The sequence below is a fragment of the Ovis canadensis genome, chromosome 20 (assembly GCF_042477335.2).
Source record: "Ovis canadensis isolate MfBH-ARS-UI-01 breed Bighorn chromosome 20, ARS-UI_OviCan_v2, whole genome shotgun sequence".
NCBI classification, from domain to species: Eukaryota; Metazoa; Chordata; class Mammalia; order Artiodactyla; family Bovidae; genus Ovis; species Ovis canadensis.
Genome location: NC_091264.1, coordinates 49,192,673 through 49,217,727, shown reverse-complemented (window position 1 = coordinate 49,217,727; position 25,055 = coordinate 49,192,673). Strand labels below are relative to the sequence as shown.

The 25,055-nt window shown below is 39.3% G+C and overlaps 1 protein-coding gene and 1 non-coding gene across 2 annotated transcripts; one reads left to right on the top strand and one right to left on the bottom strand.

Moving 5' to 3' along the window:
* Positions 1–12,363: 12,363 nt before the first annotated feature.
* On the top strand, positions 12,364–23,888 carry LOC138425083 (chorionic somatomammotropin hormone 2-like). The gene is made up of 5 exons (XM_070289412.1): positions 12,364–12,418; positions 19,270–19,451; positions 21,027–21,134; positions 22,887–23,066; positions 23,697–23,888. The coding sequence occupies exons 1-5, from the start codon at positions 12,364–12,366 to the stop codon at positions 23,886–23,888; spliced, it is 717 nt and encodes a 238-aa protein (XP_070145513.1).
* Positions 16,911–17,021, bottom strand: LOC138426113 (U6 spliceosomal RNA). The gene has a single exon (XR_011251537.1). It is a non-coding gene; the product is annotated as a U6 spliceosomal RNA (small nuclear RNA).
* Positions 23,889–25,055: the final 1,167 nt, after the last annotated feature.

Genomic DNA, 25,055 nt, shown 5'->3' with positions numbered 1-25,055 from the left:
CTAATCTCCACATTATTTTCCATCATTCAACACACTGTCAGTGATGTAATTTTATTATGTATAAATATTATATATGCATTGCTATTAAAATATATTATGACATTTAAAATATATAAACAAAATATAAATTAAATGACAGTGAGATAAAAATAAATGGATTTGATAACAGTTTCTTCTGCAGGGGATGAGGACACTCATCTTTATGGCCACTGGACTAATGGATTCTGAATGTACACACATAATTATATCAGTGGTTTATGTATCATAATAAAGTAATTTCTTTTATATATAGCTTCAATCAAAATTCTCAGAATACCACAGGGGCCAATAATACAGTTACATGTGAATAACTCTCTTTGTAAGCATAGATAAGATTTTGTGAGTTCAATTCAGTAATCATTTTTAGTTCTTTTGATATTCCATCAGTTCATCTACTGGGAATAATCCAAACTGTACAATAGATTTCTTTTTTACAAGGTTTAAATCTCAAATCATAATAAAAGCAGAGCAACACTCTTGAAAAAAAATGGCCTTGTGAAAAAGTTGGCTTAAAGCTCAACATTCAGAAAACTAAGATCATGGCATCTGGTCCCATCACTTCTTGGCAAATAGACGGAGAAACAGTGGAAACAGTGGATGACTTTACTTGGGGGGTTCCAAAATCACTGCAGATGGTGATTGCAGCCACAGAATTAAAAGACACTTACTCTTGGAAGGAAAATTATGACCAGTGTACACAGTATATTAAAAAGCAGAGACATTACTTGGCCAACGAAGGTGTGTCTAGCCAAGGCTATGGATTTTTCACTAGTCATGTGTGGATGTGAGAGTTGAACTGTAAAGAAAGCTAAGCGCCAAAGAATTGATGCTTTTGAACTGTGCTGTTGGACAAGACCCTTGAGAGACCCTTGGACTGCAAGGAGATCCAGCCAGTCCATCCTAAAGGAGATCAGTCCTAGGTGTTCATTGGAAAGACTGATGTTGAAGCTGAAACTTCAATACTTTGGCCACCTGATGTGAAGAGTTGACTCATTTGAAAAGACCCTGATGCTGGGAATGATTGAGGGCAGGAAAAGGGGATGACAGAGGATGAGATGGTTAAAGACATCACCGAATCCATGGACATGGGTTTGGGTGGACTCCGAGTGTTGGTGATGGACAGGGAGGCCTGGTTTAGTGCAGTTCACGGGGTTACAAAGAGCAGGATATAACTGAGAGACTGAACTGAACTGAAATGAAATGGCCTAGAAGAATAAATAAAATGTCATATGGAAATCATTATATATATATATATGTATGTGTATATATATATATGCATTTGTAAAGGAAATTAATGAAAACATACAGAAGGCTTACAGTTAGCTGAAACAGAAAGTTTACTCCCTCAGAGATGAATATATATATATAACCTAGAAAATATACTTTCTCAGCTTCTGATGACTTCTAAGAGGGGGACTCCACAACTTTCATCTCCAGCCTGCTGTGAACTCCCTTCCACTTTCCTCCTCAACTTCCCTCCATGAAATCTCCTCCCTACGTTCTAAAACACACCTTGGGCTTCTGCTTCAGACAAGAAGACATTTATCTCTGTGCCCACTCCTTTGTTTGTTCTGGAAATAAGAAGAGACCTCTAAAGGGACCTTGTATATTTGGCAAGAGGAAGGTGAACTAGTTTAGGGCCTGAAGAATGGAAGAGCAACACAGTAGCACCTAAGAGAAGACAAGCCAGGCCCAGCATTCCTGACCTCCAACCTAGATCAGAAGGCAGCCTGAGTAGGGCTGTTCCTCCCAAGGAACAAATGTGAAGGAACCCCAGGTGGTGGTTTAGTTGCTAGGCTGTGCTTGACTCTTAAGGACCCTGCGGACTGTAACCCACCAAGTTCCTCTGTCCATGGAATTCTCCAGGCAAGAATGCAGATTCCCATGTCCTCCTCCAGAGGATCTTCCCAACTCAGGGATTGATCCGGGTCTTCACAAAGCAAGTGGATTCCTTGCTGTCTGAGGCATCAGGAAAGCCCAAGAAACTCAATAATCACATGGATATTTGGAAATAGAAGGATACCAACTGATGTTAATATTTGATAAAGTAGACTTTAGAGCAAAGAAAATATCTAAGAACAAAGGAATACAAGGACTTTACATAAGTGAAAAAGAGTCAATCAGCAGGAATCCATAATAATCCTAAATACGTATACACCAAACAACATAACCTCAATATACATGAAGCAAAAAAGGATACATCATCTGAATACTCGTATAAACTTTAATGAGATTGAAACTGTGACATAAAACTTTTGAAAAAGAAATAATCAATCCAAGATAGTTTGACCAGAGAATTCTAATAAATATTTAAAAAGTTAAGACCAATTTGATATAATCTCTTCAAGAAAATGAAAGAGTAGGAAACCATTCCCAACTAATGAGATGGGGCCAATATTGATCTATATCAAAATCAGGCAAAGTCAGTACAAAAAGAAATTTCAGACTAACGTCTCTCACAAATTTGCAGTTCAATGTTTTCACTCTCACACATACAAATCAACAAAAGGAAGTCAACCATGCATAAACACATCTCTTGATAGTTTCTGGTCCCTTCTGAAGTCTGGTCACATTACCTATCTCTTCAAAGTGTCTAAGTGAATAAAGATACAGTCAGTTAGGGTCCCAGTAATAATATTTTGATACCAAAAATACAGTGACAAATGCTCAAGTCTAGGTCAAATCAGAAACTGACCTCTCCCATTAAAGTTAATCCTACCCAGGCAACCTAAATGTCTAGCAAAATTAACCACAACTGGAATCATAAGATAAAGAAAACATAGCTACTATATAGAAATGGTGGGTGTGTTTGATATTCTTTATGTGCCCCTCAGGAACCCTGTTGATTATTTTCTATTATGTTATGAACATTTGGAGGCTGAAAAGACCAGACTTTATCCCTCTAGCACTCTTTGCATCTGACTTCTAATTGAGTTTGGCCAGGGGTGGACAAAAGAGATTGGAGAGTCAGTGGAGAATGAGATCAGTGGATTGATTCTTTCCTCTGGCTCCTTTCTTGCTGGGAAGTGGCCAAGGTTCTCCACTGAAGCCCAAAGCTCTGGTCAGAGGCCCTCGCTTTTAGCTGCAGCTATGTACAAGGCTCTTGGAGACTGCAATATCCATTCTCTTCCTTTGCCTTGTTGGCCGATAAGTGTTCGTGCATCCATGTTCTTGCCTGTCTCAAAGAGTTTTGCTTTTCCTTTTAAGCTATCCTTAGTTCTGATACGGCTTCCAAATCCTTAAATTTCCTTGTATGTTAGTCGCTCAGGCATGTCTGATGTTTTGTGATCCCCAGGGACTGTAGCCTACAAGGCTTCTCTGTCCAAAGGTTTCTTTAGACAACAATGCTAGAGTGGGTAACCATCCCCTTCTGCATGGATCTTCCCTGCCCCAGGGGTGTAACCCAGGTCTCCCACATTGCAGGCAGACTATCTACCATCTGAGCCACCAGGAAATCCACCTTTTATTTTCCTTACCTGTGTAGATCATCTTAATTTCTGACAATGATAGGGGTGGCTATGGAGCTGCTAGATAAAGATGGTCCCTCAAAGATCTAATGCTAAACTGCTTATGACAGGAGGGAGGAGGGGGACATCTTTTCTCCTTACTCCAAAATCATAAATACAAGAACAGGTCACAGGTCATGTAAAAATAAGTGCTGAGAAATCAATGATTTAAGAATGACTTTGGTCAAAGTGTACAAACTTTAAGCTATAAGATGATGAATAAGGTCTCAGGATCTAATGTGTAACCTGATGACTATGGTTTGTAATGTGTTATTGACATTTGTGGGGCTTCCCAGGTGGTGTTAGTGGTAAAGACCCTTCCTGCCAGTGCAGGATGCATGAGACATGGGTTGAATCAGGAAGATCCCCTGGAGGAAGGCATGGCAATCCACTCTAGTATTCTTCCCTGGAGAATCCCCATGGACAGAGGAGCCTGGCAGGCTATATAGTCCATGGGGTCACAAAGAGTTGGACATGACTGAAGTCAGTTAGCATACATGTAAGAGAGTTAAACTTGAAGGATCTCACCAAAAACATATTGAAAGGTAAATATGTGTGGTGTTATTAATAGATATGTTAATTTAATCAATGAGGAAATCCATTAATCATTTATACCTATTTAAATTATAATGTATACTTTAAATATCTTGCCATTTTATCTAGAAATCACAATTTATGAAACTGAAAAAAGAAGAAAAAACAAGAATTTCAATACTTTTTATATCATATTATAGATATTTCAGCCATTACTCTTAGTATGTAAAAAGGTTATTTATTCCAGATAATAACCAATGGGATTCACCTGACATTTAGAAAAGGAAGAAACCTTGGAAATTATCTAGAAAATCCTCTCATATTAAGGATATATAAGGATATCCAAGAATGATTAAGTCACTTATCAAAACTTATAAAACTCGATGCAAATGTAGCAATAGAAAGCAGGTTTCCTAGGTTTAAGTGAATCTTTACCGAAATACCTGGCCAATGGAAATATCTCCTATGCGCTGCCAAACTTGATTCTTCTCTCTTTCACAGATCGGATCATATTCCACCTTGTATTCACTGTCCAGTTTGCATAAGTTTTCAAAGTAAATCGAATTCCCTGAAGATTCAATCCTGGATGGCTCTTCTTCTCACTCTATATTCTCACATATGGCTAACTCTTTATAAATGCCATTCCTTTTCCCTGGAAGACCCTCTCTCTTTTACCTCATGACTTCCCCAGCATCTTTCAGGTCTCAGTAGAAACCACTTCCCCAAAGCAGCCGTTCCTGACTCTGACACATTTCCCTTCTCCTTGTTATGTGGACATATGGCATTCTGTGCTTACGTGTCCCAACTGTGGTGGAACATTTAACTTTGAAATTTACCTCTTTCTGTTTTTCTATTAAAATTTAAGTCCTAATTCCCAAAGTCCACATGTGTGCTCTTCACTGCTGTCCATTCTTTGCATCCAGCAGGCCTTCCTTATGTGTTCATTCAATGAAACACTTTCATTCATGCAGAGTAAAATTCCAATGAATTATTGATGCTGCTCTCACAGCATACAGTGAACTAAAACCATGGAGGACTTCTCTCCCCACCCAAACCCTTATATCCTGGTTATTTGGGCATAATTACAGAACTAGAACTGTGGGGCCTTCCCTTGTGGCTCAGCTGGTGAAATATCTGCCTGCAATGTGAGAGGTCTGGGTTTGATCCCTGGGTTGGGACACGGCCCTGGAGACGGGAAAGGCTGCCCACTCTAGTTTTCTGGCCTGGAGAATTCCGTGGACTCTAGAGTCCATGGGGCCACAAAGATTTAGACATGACTGAGCGACTTTTACTTTCACAAAACTGTGGATGCAATGTTTTTAATCACCACCTTATTAGATAGAAACCACTAGATTTGCAGTCTGTTATTCCATATACACTAGCCCTGGCAGTTCATGTCATAAGATAATGTTTTAATCCAGTTACGGACTAAAAGGCTGAAGAGGACACAATTAGAGATAGTGCTCTGAATCTGTTGCTTGAATTTACGATTTGCCATAGGATTCTCAACTTCACTAGAGGAGTTCAATTTCTTAGCTGAGCTCTCTGATGATAACAGATAAAAATACTTTAAAGCAAGCCTACAAATCAAATATTCTTACATTGGACAAAAACACCTAGTCTCTCTTGGAAGGTACAAAAGAAATTTCCCTCCTTGATGATTGTTACCTACTTTTCCCAGATGAAAGTACCATCTTCCTCCTTATTGCTTCCTAAATTCATTCTCATAATTTTTATCTCACTGACCACATTCTGATCTATATTATAGTTAATTATATGAAAAACACCAATCCCACTCCTTTAATTCAGTTCCATTGGGTCTACAGAGTTACGACAACTGCCCTGAAGTTACTATTTATTGCATATCAAACATGGCAGAAACTGGCCAGCCATTTGTTCTCTCTGAGGTAAATATTATAATTAAAAGCAAATACCCAGCCACTGGTATTTTGGACAAAATGACAACTGGACAAAACCTTAACTGCTATTCCAGATATAAGTGCCTTTTGTGTTGATTTTTTTCTTTTAGAGAACTTGCATTCTAGATAGCATTCAGGTAAATAGAAACGGGACTGATATGTTAGCTGGAAAAAAAAAAAAACACTGTTGCAGGAGACAAAGGCAGGTGAATCATGCATCTTCTCTATAGTCAAGAGCCATTTATTAGGAGCCAGCAGGTCAGACAGTAAAGAGTCCCCCTGCATACAGGAGACCTGGGTTCCATCCCTGGTCAGGAAGATCCATGGAAGAGGGCATGTCAAACCACTCCAGTATTCTTGCTGAGAGAATCCCCATGGACAGAGGAGCCTGGCGGGCTGCAGTCCAAGGGATCGTCAGTCCAAGGGGTTGTAAAGTGTTGGACATGACTGAGCAACTACACACAGCAAACTTCCTACCTTGACATCCTGACATTTAGAAATAGTATCGCTCACTAGCGTCCTTAACTACAACTCTTGCTTTTCAGTGGAAAAACCTCGAATTGCCAAAGCAATCTTGAGAGAGAAGAATGGAACTGGAGGAATCATCTTGCCTGACTTCAGGCTCTACTACAAAGCTACAGTCATCAAAACAGTATGGTACTGGCACAAAGAGACATATAGATCAATGGAACAAAATAGAAAGCCCAGAGATAAATCCGCACACATATGGACACCTTATCTTTGACAAAGGAGGCAAGAATATACAATGGAGTAAAGACAATCTCTTTAACAAGTGGTGCTGGGAAAACTGGTCAACCACTTGTAAAAGAATGACACTAGATCACTTTCTAACACCGCACACAAAAATAAACTCAAAATGGATTAAAGATCTAAATGTAAGACCAGAAACTATAAAACTCCTAGAGGAGAACATAGGCAAAACACTCTCCGACATAAATCACAGCAGGATCCTCTATGACCCCCCTCCCAGAATTCTGGAAATAAAAGCAAAAATAAACAAATGGGATCTAATTAAAATTAAAAGCTTCTGCACAACAAAGGAAAATATAAGCAAGGTGAAAAGACAGCCTTCAGAATGGGAGAAAATAATAACAAATGAAGCAACTGACAAACAACTAATCTCAAAAATATACAAGCAACTTATGCAGCTCAATTCCAGAAAAATAAATGACCCAATCAAAAAATGGGCCAAAGAACTAAATAGACATTTCTCCAGAGAAGACATACGGATGGCTAACAAACACATGAAAAGATGCTCAACATCACTCATTATCAGAGAAATGCAAATCAAAACCACAATGAGGTACCACTTCACACCAGTCAGAATGGCTGCGATCCAAAAATCTGCAAGGAATAAATGCTGGAGAGGGTGTGGAGAAAAGGGAACCCCCCTACACTGTTGGTGGGAATGCAAACTAGTACAGCCACTATGGAGAACAGTGTGGAGATTCCTTAAAAAATTGCAAATAGAACTACCTTATGACCCAGCAATCCCACTGCTGGGCATACACACCGAGGAAACCAGAATGGAAAGAGACACATGTACCCCAATGTTCATCGCAGCACTGTTTATAATAGCCAGGACATGGAAACAACTTAGATATCCATCAGCAGATGAATGGGTAAGAAAGCTGTGGTACATATACATAATGGAGTATTACTCAGCCGTTAAAAAGAATTCATTTGAATCAGTTCTGATGAGATGGATGAAATCGGAGCCGATTATACAGAGTGAAGTAAGCCAGAAAGAAAAACACCAATACAGTATACAAACACATATACATGGAATTTAGAAAGATGGCAATGACGACCCTGTATGCAAGACAGGAAAAAAGACACAGCTGTGTATAACGGACTTTTGGACTCAGAGGGAGAGGGAGAGGGTGGGATGATTTGGGAGAATGGCATTGTAACATGTATACTATCATGTAAGAATTGAATCGCCAGTCTATGTCCGATGCAGGATACAGCATGCTTGGGGCTGGTGCATGGGGATGACCCACAGAGATGTCATGGGGAGGGAGGTGGGAGGGGGTTTCATGTTTGGGAACACATGTAAGAATTAGAGATTTTAAAATTAAAAAATAAAAAAATTAAAAATAAATAAATAAATTAATTAAAAAAAAAAAGAAAATCAAAGGTAAAAGTAATATTCCATAACAGTCAAGTAATTATTTCTATCAAGGTATTTTCTGAATTCTAAGCTAGAGAAATACACTGCGGGATAGAGCAGATAATGAGAAGTGTAAGAGATCCAAACAGGGAAGCTGCACAACCAAGCGGTAATTTTCTTTTCGGGAAAAAGAATAAAACCTCAGTTTGGAATCATGTTTTATACAGAGATTTACATATTCTTTGAAAATGTAAAGGATTTCCTACTTTAATTTTCCTTTTCCAGTTGAGAAAACCAAGCCCTAGAGAATTAAAGATAAGTTTTCCAAGTCAAAGAGCATTTAAGTTAGGATTCTAATGAGAGCCCCGTGATGGGCCTTAGCGTCCAGTTGATTCATCTTTAGGCTGATGGGCTGGTGATTAGGGTACCAGTCTTCAGGCTGAATTGGGTTTTTTGGGGGGAAACCTCTATCTTTGCTCTTAACACCCTCAACTGATTACATAAAATCCACAATCTATTGATTTAAATGTTAATTACCTCTAAGAAAATATGTTCTCAGGTCAGCATGTCAAAGAAGTACAATTTGAAAGAAAATGTACCATTCTATGGAATATGTCACCATGTGCCTCCGAAATTGAATATCTATGCTACCTGTTCCACATTTATGCCTTTGGAAGGGAAAACAAGATTGACACTTTTTTCCCCATTTAATCACAGTCAGTGTTTTAGTGCACGCAGGCTGCTGTTACAGAATGCCAGAGGCTGGGGGGTTTATAAACCATGTTATTTGTCACAGTTCTGGAGGCTAGAGGTCCAAGATCAGGGTGCCAGCATGGTTGCGTGAGTGAGGGCCCCTTTCAGGACATATCCCTAAATAGAAGGAATAAGCAAGTATTTCAGGCCTCTTTCACAAGAGCCCTAATCCCATTCATGTGGGCTCTGCCTCATGACCCAATCATTTTCCAATGGTCCCACTTCCTAAAATCGTTACTATGAGAATTAGGTTTTCAACATATGAGTTTTGGGAGACCACAAGCATTTAGACCATGGCACCCAATGAGGAGACTGACATGTCTAAGGTAACCCAATGCTTCATCCGTACTGAATGCTCTGTGGTGCTGATAGGAAGCCGAGGACTAAGGAAGCTGAATCACAACCAGCCGTCCCAGGTGGAGGGTCTGAGATGGCAAACTCCTGGATGGATTTCACAACAATATAAGAGTGTTTTCAGGTTCTTCCTTGGATATCAGTTATTGAGCAATGCCCCCGCCCCCATAATACATGTTCCTATTTGAAATATGAGTTAATTACTGAGTTCTTAGACAAAGTACCTGTTGACCAACATGGAAATATCACACCTATGCATATGAAGATAAGGGCCTTTGACAGATACAAATTTCAGTGTGGAAAGTCCTCAAGACTTTACTCACTTCAGATAGCAATTACAAGTTTGGGGATCTCCCAAGACCATTTTGGGGTTCCATATTCAGCTGGGAGTCCAAGAGTTCACTGAAAGCTCTTATACATATGGATATGGTTTTTTCCAGATCTTTGATTTATGTTAATTCATTTTTTATTTTTACTGCAGTATAATTGAATTGCAATGCTATAAATGTCAGTTTTTGTTGAACAGTGAAAAAGGTATACATATACGTATTAACACTCTTATTTAGATTCTTTTCTCATGGAGCACAAAAGAGTTCCAAATAGGAAAAGGAGTACATCACGGTTGTATATTGTCACCCTGCTTATTTAACTTAGATGTAGAGCACATTATGAGAAATGCTGGGTGGGATGAAGACCAGCTGGAATCAAGATTGCCAGGAGAAATATCAATAACCACATATATGCAGATGACACCACCATTATGGCAGAAAGTGAAGGCGAACTAAAGAGCCTCTTGATGAAAGTGAAAGAGGAGAGTGAAAAAATTGTTTTAAAGCTCAACCTTCAGAAAACTAAGATCGTGGCATCTGGTCCCATCACTTCATGGCAAATAGAAGGAGAAATAGTGGAAACAGTGACAGACTTTATTTTGGAGGGGCTCCAAAATCACTGCAGATGGTGACTGCAGTCATGAAATTAAAAGATGCTTACTCCTTGGAAGGAAAGTTATGACCAAGATAGACAGCATATTAAAGAAACACAAACATTACTTTGCCAACAAAGGTCGGTCTAGTCAAGGCTATGGTTTTTGCAGTGATCATGTATGGATGTGAGAGTTGGCCTGTGAAGAAAGCTAAGTGCCAAAGAATTGATGCTTTTGAACTGTGGTGTTGGAGAAGACTTGAGATCTTGAGAAAGAAGAACAAAGTTTGAGACCATGGTTGCTGATTTCAAATATATTAGAAAGCTATAGTAATCAAAACAGAACGATTTGCTTCTGGCTCAAAACAGACACATAGATCAATAGAGTGCAACAATGAAGCCAGAAAGAGATGCACACCCGTATATTGTTGGTTAGCTAATGAAAAAGGAGCCAAGACTATCCAGTGGGGAAAGGACAAACTTTTCAAAATGGCCCTGGGAAAACAGGAGAGTCCTACGAAAAAATGAAACTGTACCCCTATCTTTTACCATACAAAAAATCAACTAAAAAGGGATTAAAAAGTTGAACATAAGACTTGAAGTGATTAAACCCCTAGAAGAAGACATCGAGGTAATCTTCTTGCTATCAGTCTTTGCAATGAGGTTTTGGGTTTCACACCAAAAGCAAAGGCAACAACTGCCAAAACAAACAAGTAAAATCCAATCAAACTCCAAAGAAAGGAACATCAAGAAAATCAAATGGCAATTTACAGATTGACAGAAGATATTTCCAAATCATATATTTGATAAAGGCTTAATATCCAAAAATACATGAGACATACAACTCAAGGGCAAAAAACCCCAAATAATTCAAAATTTTAATGGAGTGTAAGAAAAGTAAGAGTCTCAATAAATCTGAATATTAGACTGTAGATGAGAGACACAGCAAGGTTTTCCTTGTAGAACAGTAAAAGCCTGTGCCTTCCTGGCATTACTTTCTTCATCTCCACTCACTTGTTTGACAATTACAGTTCAATGTGTACGTTCTTCAGTCAATAGCAAACACCCCACAGTGAGCGATAATACATACTAAGAACAGCCCCATTGGGGAAAAAATATCCTAATATTTGCATATTTATTAATGAGGCATATCCAAAGGAAGGTAATTTCCAGAGTTTACCATGCCATTGTTTTCTATATTTCATTTCAAAATTGAGCTACCTAGTAAGGAAAATGAGTTAAGAGACCTCAATAACATATAGACAGAAAATCATTTTAAATGGGAGAATTAATGGTTATAATTTGGGAGTAATTTATTACTACTGTTGTAACTGTAGTCCTTTTGGTTCTCTACTGCATCCATTAATAATTTATTATAAATATTACTATCAACACAGGGACTGATGCTGCTGCTGCTGCTGCTGCTGCTGCTAAGTCGATTCAGTCGTGTCCGCCTCTGTGCGACCCCATAGAAGGCAGCCCACCAGGCTCCTCTGTCCCTGGGATTCTCCAGGCAAGAACACTGGAGTGGGTTGCCATTTCCTTCTCCAATGCATGAAAGTGAAAAGTGAAAGTGAAGTCGCTCAGTTGTGTCTGACCCTCAGGGACCTCATGGACTGTAGCCTACCAGGCTCCTGCACCCATGGGATTTTCCAGGTAAGACTGGATTTCCATTGCCTACTAAAGTAATAGTGAATAGAGAAAGACATAGAATATATTAGGCAAGAAGTGAAAGTATGGGAAGCCAGAAATGCTAGTGAAAGGCAGTATTGCCTTGAGAGGAAGGAAGGTTCTCAAAGTTTCTTGAAAGACAAAGATTGAGCCAGATGTGAGAAATTAGCCTAATTTGTAAAGCAGAAACTCTACCAGAAGAAATTTAAGTTCATAAAAACATTACGATGCTAAAACCCAAAATGTAAACAGAGCATAGGGTAGGGTTGTGTATATAGACATTCAAAATTCTCCAATGTTTAGTGCATCAGGCTCTGAAGGACCACCCTCTCTGAAGTCTTTATTGCTCAACCTACAGGTACCAGCATGGATAAAGAGCACTAATCCACAGGCAGTAGAACCCTACTTTTATGGCCTCATGGCTTTCCTTAAGAAGCATCCCATGCAGCAGATTTCCTCCATCCCATGCCATCAGGCTGACTCTCCTCAGTCAACAGGAGTCCTCACCCCCTGGAATCATTCTGCAATCCCCATGGCTCCAGCTCCCAGCTTCCATGGACACCTGTGGACTTACAACCCTGTCCGAGGTATGAAAGGCTGCAGCATGGCTTGTCTATGTGGTTCTCACTCCATTCAGACTGTCCCAGATTAGTGAGTTCACTCCCCAACTGCTTCAAATATCTCCCGCGTCCCAGTGGACGGCCATGGATGCGGGGATCTCTCCCCTGCACTTCAGCTCCGTCATCCCCGGGTGCAGGCTGGTTCCACTTGCTCTCCTCCTTCTTTCCCCCTCCTCATTGTTCATTCTTTCCATTGCCTTGAGAAGTTCTATATGGATCCGGATATTCCTTCTCAGTAATCAGGGAGTCCTGCCAGTATTCACTTGGTCTTCTGTAACAACTGCTGCATCTTTAGACGTTCTTGATGCATCCGTGGAGAGAGGTGTACCCCATTTCCACCTACCCCTCCATCATCTTGTCCACCCCATTTGTGCACGTAGTAGAAATGAGTTTCCCTTTCTATTAAGTAGCAATGCCAGCACCACAGATGTTTAACTTTTGCTTTATGAGGAGAACACAGGTAAGTTCCACTCTCTTCAGGTCAGTAGGACATTCAGTCGTGTCCCTCTCTGTGTGACCCCAGGGACAGCAGCATGCCAGGCTTCCCTGTACATCCCCGACTCCCAGAGCTTGTTCAATCTCATGATTAGATCATGAAGCTCAAACTTAGATCCTCACCTTATTAATTTTTTATACAGGAAAATATGTAACCTTTAAAAATCTCTCTCTATTTGTCCTACCTTCCAGGCTTTGGCAATCATTTTTCTACTCTGGCTTCCTTTTTTTCTTTTTTTTTTTTTTTTGAAACTCCTTATAGTTGAGATCATATGCCATTTGTCTTTCTCTGACTTAGTTTACTTAGTGTAATGCCCTCCAGTTTCATCCATGTAGCCACAAATGGAAGGATTTCTTTCTAATCTAATGGCTAAATAATATTTACCTATATATGTCACGTCACATTGTTTTAATCCAGTCACCTGTTGAAAGATACTCAGGTTGTGCCTATACCAAGGTACTGTAAATAATGCTGCAATGAACATGGGAATACAGATCTCTCTTTGAGACAATGATTTCATTTCCTTTGACTACATATCCAGAAGTGGGGTAATGGATCACATAAACGTTCTCTTTTAAATTTCTTGAATAACCTCCACAGTGTGTTTCCATGGGAGTTTCACCAGTATACATACCTCTCAACAGTGCATAAGCACTCCTTTTTCTCTTCATCCTCAATAACATTTGTCATTTCTTCCATTTTTGGTACTAGACATTCAGACAGGTAAATGGTGATATCTCTTGTGTTTTGATCTGCATTTCCTTTGATTATTAGTGATGCTGAGCATCTTGTAATATACCTTTTGATTGTCTATATGGCTTATTTGTGGGAAAATGTCTATCCTTTAAAGATGTAGCATACATCATGTTTACTATATTCCAATATATGAAACTGAGTTGCCTAGCTCTATATCAACAACAAACTATCAGAAAGTGGAATAAAGGAAACAATTCCATTTACTATTTCATCACAGAAAGATAAAACACTTAGAAATAAACTTAGGAAGGTGTTGAAAGATTTTATGTGAAACCTTTAAGACATTGATAAGAGAAATTTTAAAAGAGTTAAAAATATGTAAAGCTAGGTTTTCAATTCAATGTGTTTCCTGAGGTAGGATTTGTATTACTATAAACTTCCCTCTTAGAATTGCTTTTGTTGCATCCTCTAGGTTTTAGATCATCATGTTTTCATTGTTCTTTGTTTCTAGGAATGTTTTGATTTCCCTTATTTCTATAGTAATCTGTTCATTTTTTAGAAATGTGTTGTTTAATCAACATGTGTTTGTGTTCTTTATCGTTTTTTTTCCTATAATCGATATCTAGTATGATAGTACTCTTGCCTGGAAAATCCCTTGGATGTAGGAGCCTGGTAGGCTGCAGTCCATGGGGTTCCCAAGAGTTGGACACAATTGAGCGACTTCACTTTCAGTTTTCACTTTCATGCATTGGAGAAGGAAATGGCAACCCACTCCAGTGTTCTTGCCTGGAGAATCCCAGGGACAGAGGAGCCTGGTGGGCTGCCGCTTATGGGCTGCACAAAGTCGGACAAGACTGAAGTGAGTTAGCAGCAGCAGCAGTATCATAGTGTTGTGGTCAGAGAAAAATTTGATATAATTTCAATTTCCTTAAATGTACTGAGGTTTGATTTGTGACCCAAGATGAGGAGAATGTTCCGTGTGCACTTGAGAAAAGAGTGTATTCTTCTGCATTTGAATGGAATGTGCTAAAGATATCAATTAGGTCTGTTTGCTCTAATATTTCCTTTTGGGCTTATTTTTCTTTCTTAATTTTCTGTTTTATTGATCTGTCCATTGGCATAGGTGTGGTGTTAACATGCCCTACTATTATTGTGTTACTGTTAATTTCTCCTTTTTGTCAGTTAGTATTTACCTTATGTATTGAGGTGCTCTTATGTAGTGTACAAAAAATAATTAAAATTGTTGTGCCTTTTTATTGGACTGATCCCATGATCATTTGGCAGTGTCCTTCTTAATCTCTTATAATAGTTTTGTTTTTAAGGTGTATTTTTTCTGATACGAGAATTGCCAATCCGGCAATCTTTTGATTTCCATTTGCATGAAACATCTTTTTCCATCCTCTCACTTTCAGTCTGTATGTGTCTCTAGGACTGAAGTGGATGTCTTGTGGACAGCATATATATGGTTCTTGTTTTTGTATCCATTCAGCCAGTCTTTTGGTGAGAATTGAAGAAGATAATAGCAAAAAAGACAACTGATAAAGGATTGCTTTCCAAAATACAAGCATCTCAAACAACTCAGTCATCAAAAGCAAAGGCAAAAAATGCAAAAATAAACTAGTGAGACCACATCAAACTCAGAACTTTCTGCATAGTAAAAGAAGCCATCCATAAAATGAAATGACAACCTATGGAATGAAAAAAAATATATTTGCAAATCACATATTTGGTAAGGGCTTCATATCCAAGTATATATAAGAGACTCATGCAACTCAGTTTTGAAAGAAATCAAACAACCCAATTATTAAATAAGCAGAGGAAGAGTAAGTGTTTTGAAAAATCTGAAGAGTAGACTGTAGATGAGAGACACTGTAAGTTTTTCCTTCCAGAACAGAAGCCTGTGTCTTCCTGGCATTGCTTTCTTTATCTCCAATCACCTGTTTGGTGATTGGAGTTCACAGTATACATCCTTCATTCAATAGCTATCACCCTACACTGAGCTATATGTGCTCAGAATAGCCTTATTAACTACAGCAAACTAATAATTACATACTTAATCTTGAGGCATCTAAAATCCAAGGTGATTTTCAGGATTTTCTACCCCATTGTTTTCTATATTCTATTTCAAAATTGAAACACCTAGTACAGAAAAATGAGTATGGGACCTCAATAATACATGGATAGGAAGTCAATTAAAACTGGGAGCATTACTGGATTATATTTGGGGGGAATGTATTATTACTAATACTATTACAATTTTATTCCCTTTAATTCTCTATTTACTTAAAATAGTAATACCAAAAGAGAGGCACATAGTCTCAAGTTACAGTAGATTGAGAAAGACAAAGCTTTTGAGGCAGGATGTGAAGTCACAGAAAATTATCAACAATATCAAAACAAGGGGAAGTACTGACTAGAAAAAGCAGAGTTCTCTAATTTTTTGGAGACAACACAAACAAGCAAGATGTGAGCCAACCAGCTTAAACTGTGTATCAGAAACCGCACCAGAAGGAAAATGATGTTCATAAAAATATGCTGATGCTAAACGCCAAAATCCAGACAGTAAGAGAATAGGGTAGGGTTTATGTAGATGCTGAAAATTACTCAGAGAGGTAGACATGGAAGCAAGTACATGAATGAGTGTCAGAAAGATCAAAGCAGAAAAGGGTCTGAAAAATAAATCGTAAAGGGACTTGTTAGTCTGATCAAAAGAATAAGAGAATCAAATGAGAAAACCAAAATATAAAGACTTGTACACGTGAGAACGCTCAAGAGAAAAAATTTCGGCCTTAGTGAGCAGTAAACAGAAGCCTCCAGCATCTGGAACAAAAACCCTGGGCAGGACTCATGACTGCGCTTCTGGGAACAGGCTCAGTTTCAAAGTTTGGGCACTATACCACCTAAAAGCGAACACAGACAAGGATTATAGCTTGCTATGGCACGGAATCATGACAGTAGTGTTTGTTAGTTTACTTTTCTCATTCAACTATAACGTTAATGAATCACTAACCAATGATAATTGACACCATCAGTTTCCAGTCAGATCCTCTTTAGTCACACAATGGATATGTGAACCTGTTATATGATCCCTAATAACAGTTTTTATAATTGAATTTATTGATGTTTAATTGAAAGGGACTTGCTTTACAATACTGTACTGCTTTCAGCCAAACATCAGCATGAATCAGCTATAGGTATGCCTATGTGCCCTGCTCTTGAACCTCCTTGCCACCTTCCTTCCCATCCCAACCCTTGAAGCTGTTACAGAAAAACATGGAAGGCTTCACAAATTTGTGTGTCATCCTTGGGCAGGGGCCATGATAATCTTCTCAGTATTATTCCAATTTTTAAATATATGTGCTATCAAGGCAAACACATGAATAAGAATGGGCAGAATGTCATGAAAACATGTGTAATATCACATAAGAAATGAATCGCCAGTCCAGGTTCGATACGGGATCCTTAGGCTGGTGCACTGGGATGACCCGGAGGGATGGTATGGGGAGGGAGGTGGGAGGGAGGTTCAGGATGGGGAATATGTGTACACCCGCAGCAGATTCATGGTGATATGTGGCAGAACCAATACAATATTGTAAAGTAATTAGCCTCTAATTAAAAAAAATTAATTTAAAAATAAATATTTGAGATAAAATATTAAAAAAACAATTTAACATAAAAAATAATATAGTTAGTCATCTACCAATACATGATCAATTACATTAGGAATTAGGGTATTCTGCTATATTTACTGCCTCTTATAAAATCTCATTTATAAGGTCCAAAGTTTCATGAAGGAATTAAGCATATATTTATGCATAGCACATGGATACCTGCACACAAATACGTTTATGTTATATAAGCTATTATTCTCCTTGCCTGTCACAATAAGCTTTTAATTGATGAGAGAGATAGTCCCAAATTTCTCCAACTTGTAAGTCTCCTTTTTGAGAACCACTTCTTTTATTTTCATCATCTAATTTTAAATAAGCATTTTATTCTTAGTTACCATGCCCCTTTAAAATAACTAAAAGCAGAGAAAACCTAGTAAATGCTGATATCTTATCCTTCATTAATTTATCACTCTTCTGGTAAATTGGGAAAAGAATGATGTTCAGATCTCATTCAGGAGGATAAAATCTCTATTTTATCAGTTCTCTTGTCCAAACTCAGTTCTTGCTCACTTCAGTCTTAAATTCTGCTTACTTACAAAGGACAGACAGGAAAAGGAATATTAAAATCATGCTAGCAAGAGTCTATGATTTTATACTTCTGCTGGCCAAAGGTAGGGCCAGGAATAATTTCTGAAATATTACAATACATCACAGAAGCATGAAGGTCTAGTTCTGCTGTCAAAGAAGAGATGCTTAGAGGTGGTTCAAAACCTAATCTCCGTGGGTTGTCAGGATGTACTCCCGACCAGACAGGTAAATTTTGTCCCTAAATAGTCAACGTCAGGAAGAGACAGGCCTTGTTTTCAGAGCCAATGACGTTGTCTTGGGTGTTGACAGGGTAATATTCTTGTATTACCATTTGGAGATTTATTTGCTATTTTCTCAAAGAAACAAATGTAACGAGAGGATTAAAGATGCATAAAGGTAGAAGAGCTGTCAAGGCGCCTAGAAGAAAGGCTAGCCAGGAGAACCAGGCCCCCACACTGATGACTGTCAGAGACTGTAGCGGTGAGTGTTTTATAGACAGAGCAGAACAAGTGGATAAAACCAGTGTTCTCAGACCACTGCTGTTTCGCAGTCAAAGACAAACTATTTTTCTCTTTAAGGAGAGTCATCACAGCTCCTGCTGTGGTCCTGGTTACACACATGCAGACCGAGGGCCACTGGCATGTGTGATGTGACATCAGGAAGTGAACAGATGAGTAATATTGGTGCCCACTCACCAGCATCTGCTAATAATGGGACCTGGGGAAAACTACTTGCCCTCTCCAAGTCATCACATCTTCATTAACATAACTTGATGATCATAGTGAAGATTAAGGTTATCTCACAGGGTTCCTGTGAAACACAAATTTTAAGATGTTTTAAAGCTTTTGGGAAAGTATCAAAGACATGCATGGGGTTACAAAGGTGAGTGAGCAGATCCAAGGTACAGTATCCTTTTACTGTTAGTATTCTCTCTGTACTCAATAATAGTGATCAATCAGTCTCGTGTTTATGCTTACCCCAGTGTGATGGTATACCACAGATAAACTGGACTTTTCTTGTCATTTCAGTGTCTAAAATTCAAGCATTAGTCAATGTAGAGTAAAAAAATTTCAAACTCCTAGAGGGCCTCGCTGCTAGAGTCTGGAGAGTCCCAACATTAAACTGTCTTAAAAGAATGACCCAAACACTCTGGCTCAGATTTAGTTCCAAATGTTTGCAGAGCACAGAAGTACTTCTGGGAGCAATTCAAAAATACAGGGAGTAACCTACTTATTCAACTGTCTATCTGTGCAAATACGATCATCCATCTAAATTTACACAGAGGCGCTCCTTTCCCACCCCAGCTTCTACAGCAACAAGTCCCGCTCACAGCAACAGGGAAAGAGAAGGCTTTCTTCCACAGGATGAATTGGATAACCTTAGGTGACTAGATCATTTCAGAATGGCTCATGGTTTTATTTAAACAGGGTCCTGCCTTCTGCTGCTGCTGATCATGTCAAATCTGCTCCTGTGCCAAGGCAACCCATGCCCGTCCTGCGGTCCTGATGTGTTTGCCACCTCCCTGAGATCCCGTACAGACTTGTTTATCAAAGTTGCCTGGCTGTCCCATGACCTCCATAACCGTTCCACAATAATGTTCCAGGAGTTTGTAAGTACTATGTTGGTGGTAGTTTAGTTGCTCATTAGTGTTCGACTCTTGCAACCCCGTGGACTGTAGCCTGCCAGGCTCCCAGAAGGAAACTTCCCCTAAGTAATGGGGCTAGATTATCCTTTAAACAAGAAGGCTGCAGAAGCATACTCTCTCGGTCAAAGAAGCCGTCAGTTCGTAAGATGTGGAAATGGACGAAAGGATCAGTTTTGTGAAATCTCAAAGTTTCGTAAGAAGTGCAATAAATTGTTTAATTTCCTTTCATTCATTTTCTTTTTTAAATAAGCAAAATAAATGATTTTGTATTTGTCAGGTAGGAATGCCATAAAAGAATACAATAGACTCTGAGAAATAAACAACAGAAATTTATTTCCTCACAGTCCAGGGGCTAGAAGTCCAAGATCAGGGTGCCAGCAAGGTGAGGTTCTGGTAAGGACTCTTTCTTCCCAGGCTGGCTTCTCCGTGAGTCCTCACAAAGGGTGCGGGGTAGGGAAGAGAGATAGATGAAAAGACACAGAGACACAGAGAGAATTCTCTGGTGTTTCGCTTCATGAAGACACTAAACCTATTGGATGAGTGTTCCACCCTAAGAGCTCATTTACCATTAACAGGCTTCACTGGTGGCTCAGATGGTAAAGAATCTTCCTGCAATGTGACAGACTTGGGTTCTATCCCTGGGTCTGGAAAATTCCCTGGAGAAGGGAATGGCAAGCCACTCCAGTATTCTTGCCTGACAAATCCCATGGACAGAGGAATCTGGTGGGTTATAGACCATGGGATCCCAAAAAGTCAGAATCCTTTTCAAAACACAGTATTTCGGCAGTTAGGGCTCTAATAGATGACTTTGAAGAATACACGTTCAGTCCACAATACTACTTGACACAAAGCACTTTTAGACAGATCTGGGGAAAGGAAGCATATTGATTTTCTGGTCCTTCAAAGTCTCCGTGGGCTTTCTTCTCCAGGCTCAGAGTAATAGCCAATAAATGAGAACTGCTCTGCAGTGAGAAGGCAATGGCAACCCACTCCAGTACTCTTGCCTGGAAAATCCCATGGATTGAGGATCCTGGTAGGCTGCAGTATATGTGGTCCCTAAGAGTCGGACACGACTGAGCGACTTCATTTTCACTTTTCACTTTCATGCATTTGAGAAGGAAATAGCAACCCACTCTAGTGTTCTTGCCTGGAGAATGTCAGGGACGGGGGAGCCTGCTGGGCTGGGGATCAAACCTGAGTCTTCTTATACCTCCTGCATTGGCAGGAATGTTCTTTACCACTACCGTCCCCTGGGAAGCACCAAATATTGGTACATACATACTAGATTTGGTTCAAATAGTAAAAAGAAAAAAAAAAGATAATAAAACAGAGAAGGGAAAAGGTTAAATTTAGAAAAGTTGTATCTAAAATCATTTTTATAGAGACAATGTATAGAAAAGGAGAAAAAGAATGACTTTCAAATTTTGTGATGACCCACCACCAAAAAAAATTCACGTCTATCAAAGATGCTAATGTTCTGTTAATGGGTTCATCTAATGAATGCCCAACAACACTAACTAATTGCCTGATCACTTTCAGAATGAAACATATGCCCAGGGCAAACTGTACCATGTCAATGCCGCCAACAGCTGCCAAACCAATGCCTTCGATTTTCCCGAATCAAGAGATAAAGCCCACCAGCTGAGCGTGAGTCTTTCACCTGGGTTTTTCACCGTTTCAGATGAGACACTATGTAGATTACCAGACGTCAGATCATTAGACGTTATGGTAACTGTACATGCAGAAAAAGGTGGAGGAACCATAAGCAATTGAAGAGAAATTATATTATGCAGTTCATGAAGCATGAGCAAAATCAAGGGATGACTAGAGATTTGTAGTAGCAAGATAGATAACAGATCTATAAATTGTCCATGCAGACAACTTTATTTCAACCAATGCATTAGACACAAGATTGCAGCTATTATTCTGGATGGAAACAGGAAATGAATGGGAACTTCCATGTGTAAAATATAAGATTGCAAAATTCATGAATATAAAGAAACACACCCCAGTTTGAGTCCTCCCCGTTACTAGTGACTCCTACTTCGCAATCCTATACTGCACCACCCGAGCCCTCGCATCTGCCTTTCAAGGCTCTCCTCATTCTGCTTGTACTTCTCTGACACCTACTTCATTTGTCATTTTCCTCAATGACTCCTCTGTTACCTTTTATTCTTAATTTGTACGTCTCCCCCACAATGGCCTATAAAACATTGCTTTGCTTCTCATGGCCGCAAAAATTGCCTCTGATCTGAGGACCACACGGTTTACATATCAAACCTCAATCATTTATTGCAGCTCCAAATTTTCACAGTTATAATCTCTCCTTTCTGATTTCCACATTATCATTCCCCCTAACGTAATTTAAAATATTTTCACATGCATCCCCCCTTAAAATACTATCTTCTCTCTCTACAACCTTCTTAATGATACCAGCATTGTTTTCCTCTGTCAAGCTCACTAATAATGAGGGTGAACAAGTAAAGGAAAAAAGACAAAGAGGAAGAAGAGGGGGGATTGTTCAATAAGCTTAAATTTAAAGTTTATTGAGAGTTACTACATGGCTCACATTTTACTAAGCACTTTATGTGCATTACTATATTTAATCCTATTCAGTTTTCTGTTCTTTACCAGTAAGACAGTTCATGGCTGTAAAGAAATCAAGCATATTAACTAGAGATCTTCAGGCCCCGGGATTTTCAGGCTCAATTCTGCAAGTAGTACTGAACTAGGGGGGAAAACCCTCCATTGTGAATCCCACTGATGCTGTTACTAAAGACAATGCTGTGCCATTTTCTGCCCGGAAACATGTCAACAAAACAGACTCCTCTGAGTCAGCAGGGAGCTGGTGTTGGGATCAGTTGAGGAGAGAAGCCTGTTTAGGAATGCCATGTCTTCTTCCTTGTCTCTTTGTTGTAATATCATAAAACAATTACCGATCAAACATCAATACGAAGGACTCATCTGATTCTGTAATACAAATGAATCACTGGGTGACAATGACGTGGGCACAGGTGGAATCCCTCTTTCCTGGGTCAGGCACTGCAGGCACGTACTGACTTGCCATAAATACTTAGATTCTCTCACGCAAATATACAAACACAGAAGAACTCACTGAGTGGTGGTAGAATTTCAGAGGAAATTGAAAAATCTTCATGTTATATAGAACTCATCAGAAGAATTAGTTTCTAAAATAACCTAGATTTTTATATTTCAGCAAACTGTGAACGAACAGCTAATTTTTTATACTTTTGCAACATTTACTGCCTTCAAAAATCTTTGCATGCACATAGGAATAACCAAAAGTTGTTTAGGTTAGCTGCTCTGAGCAACGATCTCATGTTACCAAACCACTGAATTATGATTATTTTAATGAGACTGTTTCTTATGGTTGCTTAGAATGAAATCATTACTAAGTGGGCACTCGTGCTACTGTACTCCTGGAATGATCCTCTGTATCATCTAGTCACGGAGCTGCAGAGGACGAAAGAATTGCCAGAGACTTTCATATCAAACACGGAGGACATTGAGGACATGTCAGAGAGACTTCAAAAATTCTTAGAGAGTCATTTCAAGAAGGTGAGCATCCTGCAGAGGGCTTTCTTGCTTTGTTCATGAATGGAAGAGGTGACCTCTGTAATGCATAAGGAGTTTGGAAATATCTCATTTTATAAGAAAAAGATTCATGACTTCTATATGCTAGACTGCTACTACATAAAGCAGGAGCCTAGTCATTCATAGTGATATACTCTACTGTGAAGGAATCAGAATTTCACTGCAATTTTTGACATGTGCAGCCTTCCCTGCATTGCACACAATTCCACCAAAAGCTTGCTTCTTCCTGGGCACAGGTGGTTGAAATATTTTCAAGAGTAATAGCACTAGAGAACTGAATTTCCAAGATCAGCATTTTTCTTTAAAGTAACCCAGGACATATGCTATTGAAGTCCCAGTTTTCTTCTTCCTCTGTTCTCCTCAAATCAAAGGATGAGAGGGGGAAGGAAGAAAAGAGAAATTTAAAACTAAACTGGAGTTAGTATCTACTTTTCAGATTTCTAATAGTTTTCTCATAAGCTGGCTCCAAAATCCATATATAGAGAGTTTTATATTGATATGTCTTCCCGAAATCTTTATTTGATAATTAGAAGAACAAAAGATAAGCAAATACTAGTAAAATGCATAAGAAGTCATTATCATTTGGGTATTTAGATTATTGCTCCAGCCCTGATGATGATTCGCGATGATCCCATTGTCTGGTCAGATATCCCATACGTGAAGTCCAGCAATGAAGAATGCCGTCATTCTGAATTTTATAACCTGTTCCACTGCCTGCGCAGGGATTCACGTAAAATTGACATGTACTTCAAGATCCTGGCGTGCCGAGCCCTCAAAACGTGCTAAATCCACAGCCATCCCATCCAGCTCTGAGGTGGTCATAATGATCTATCCCATAGCAAGCTTCTTTGAAATTTACAGCTTTTTAATGCATGCTCTGTGAAATGGGTCTCTTGTTAAAAAAATAAACACAGACTCTGCAGAGATGTCAAAATCTAAGAGGGCAATTTCTTAACATTTCTTATCTTCCTTTAAGAGTAAATCAAAAGAAAATCCACCCCTACAACTGAGAGAATGAAGCGCCTATTACAAGTAGTCCCAAATAGCAGATCCTGGCATTACAAAGAAGACCATTAAGAGATTATGTAAAAGTCACAGTCAATTATTCTGGGTCAAGTTATTAGAATCAAAGAATTAGACAATTCTTCATGGTTCTGGTCATGCTACCAAGAAGACTGAATTCTCAGGATTCCTTATGAAAGCCAGCCACAAACTGTCAGCCAACTGTCACAGTGTTACACCAGACAAGATAAGTGCTTTGCACTTTTGTGTAAATAGCATAAGGTTTACTGAACTGTCTAAACATTGTTAGGGTGCTGTCTTAGTCCTTCTGGGTTGTTATAACAAAATATCACAGGCTTAAAAACAATGGAAATGGATTTCCACAGCGTGGTCATGCAGGGTCCTTTCTGGTCACACACTTCTTACTGTATCCTCACACAGTGGGGGGTGGCGGGGGCGGGGGGCCTCAGGAGCTCTGAGCGTCTCTTATATATAAAAGCACTCAACTCACTGAGGAGGCTCCATCCTTATAACTCCATTACCTCACAAAGGCCCCACTTAGGGTTACCATAACCATGAGAATCAGGGTTTCATCATATGAAATTTCTGGGGGACACAAAGGCTGAGACCATAGCAGATACAAAGGTGATCCTGCTCATCCTCCTCCAGGGGCTGTCGTCACCCACACTCCACTGCATCCTCATCTCCTGCATCACCTTGCAGCCATTCCACATATTCCATCACTCTGGCTTTCACAAGTCCAGATCAGTCAAGTGTCAGCTCCACCTCATATTCAGCCTATTCAGTGTTTCCCTCTCCCCTGCTGAGGCCCAGGGGACCTACCAGGAAATGTACATGTGTCCATTTCTGCAAGGTTCCTTCTCTCTCCCTCTCTGGATCTTCATTCCTTGGCCATGTTGGAACAGTGTAGATTGTAACAAGCTGGGAAAG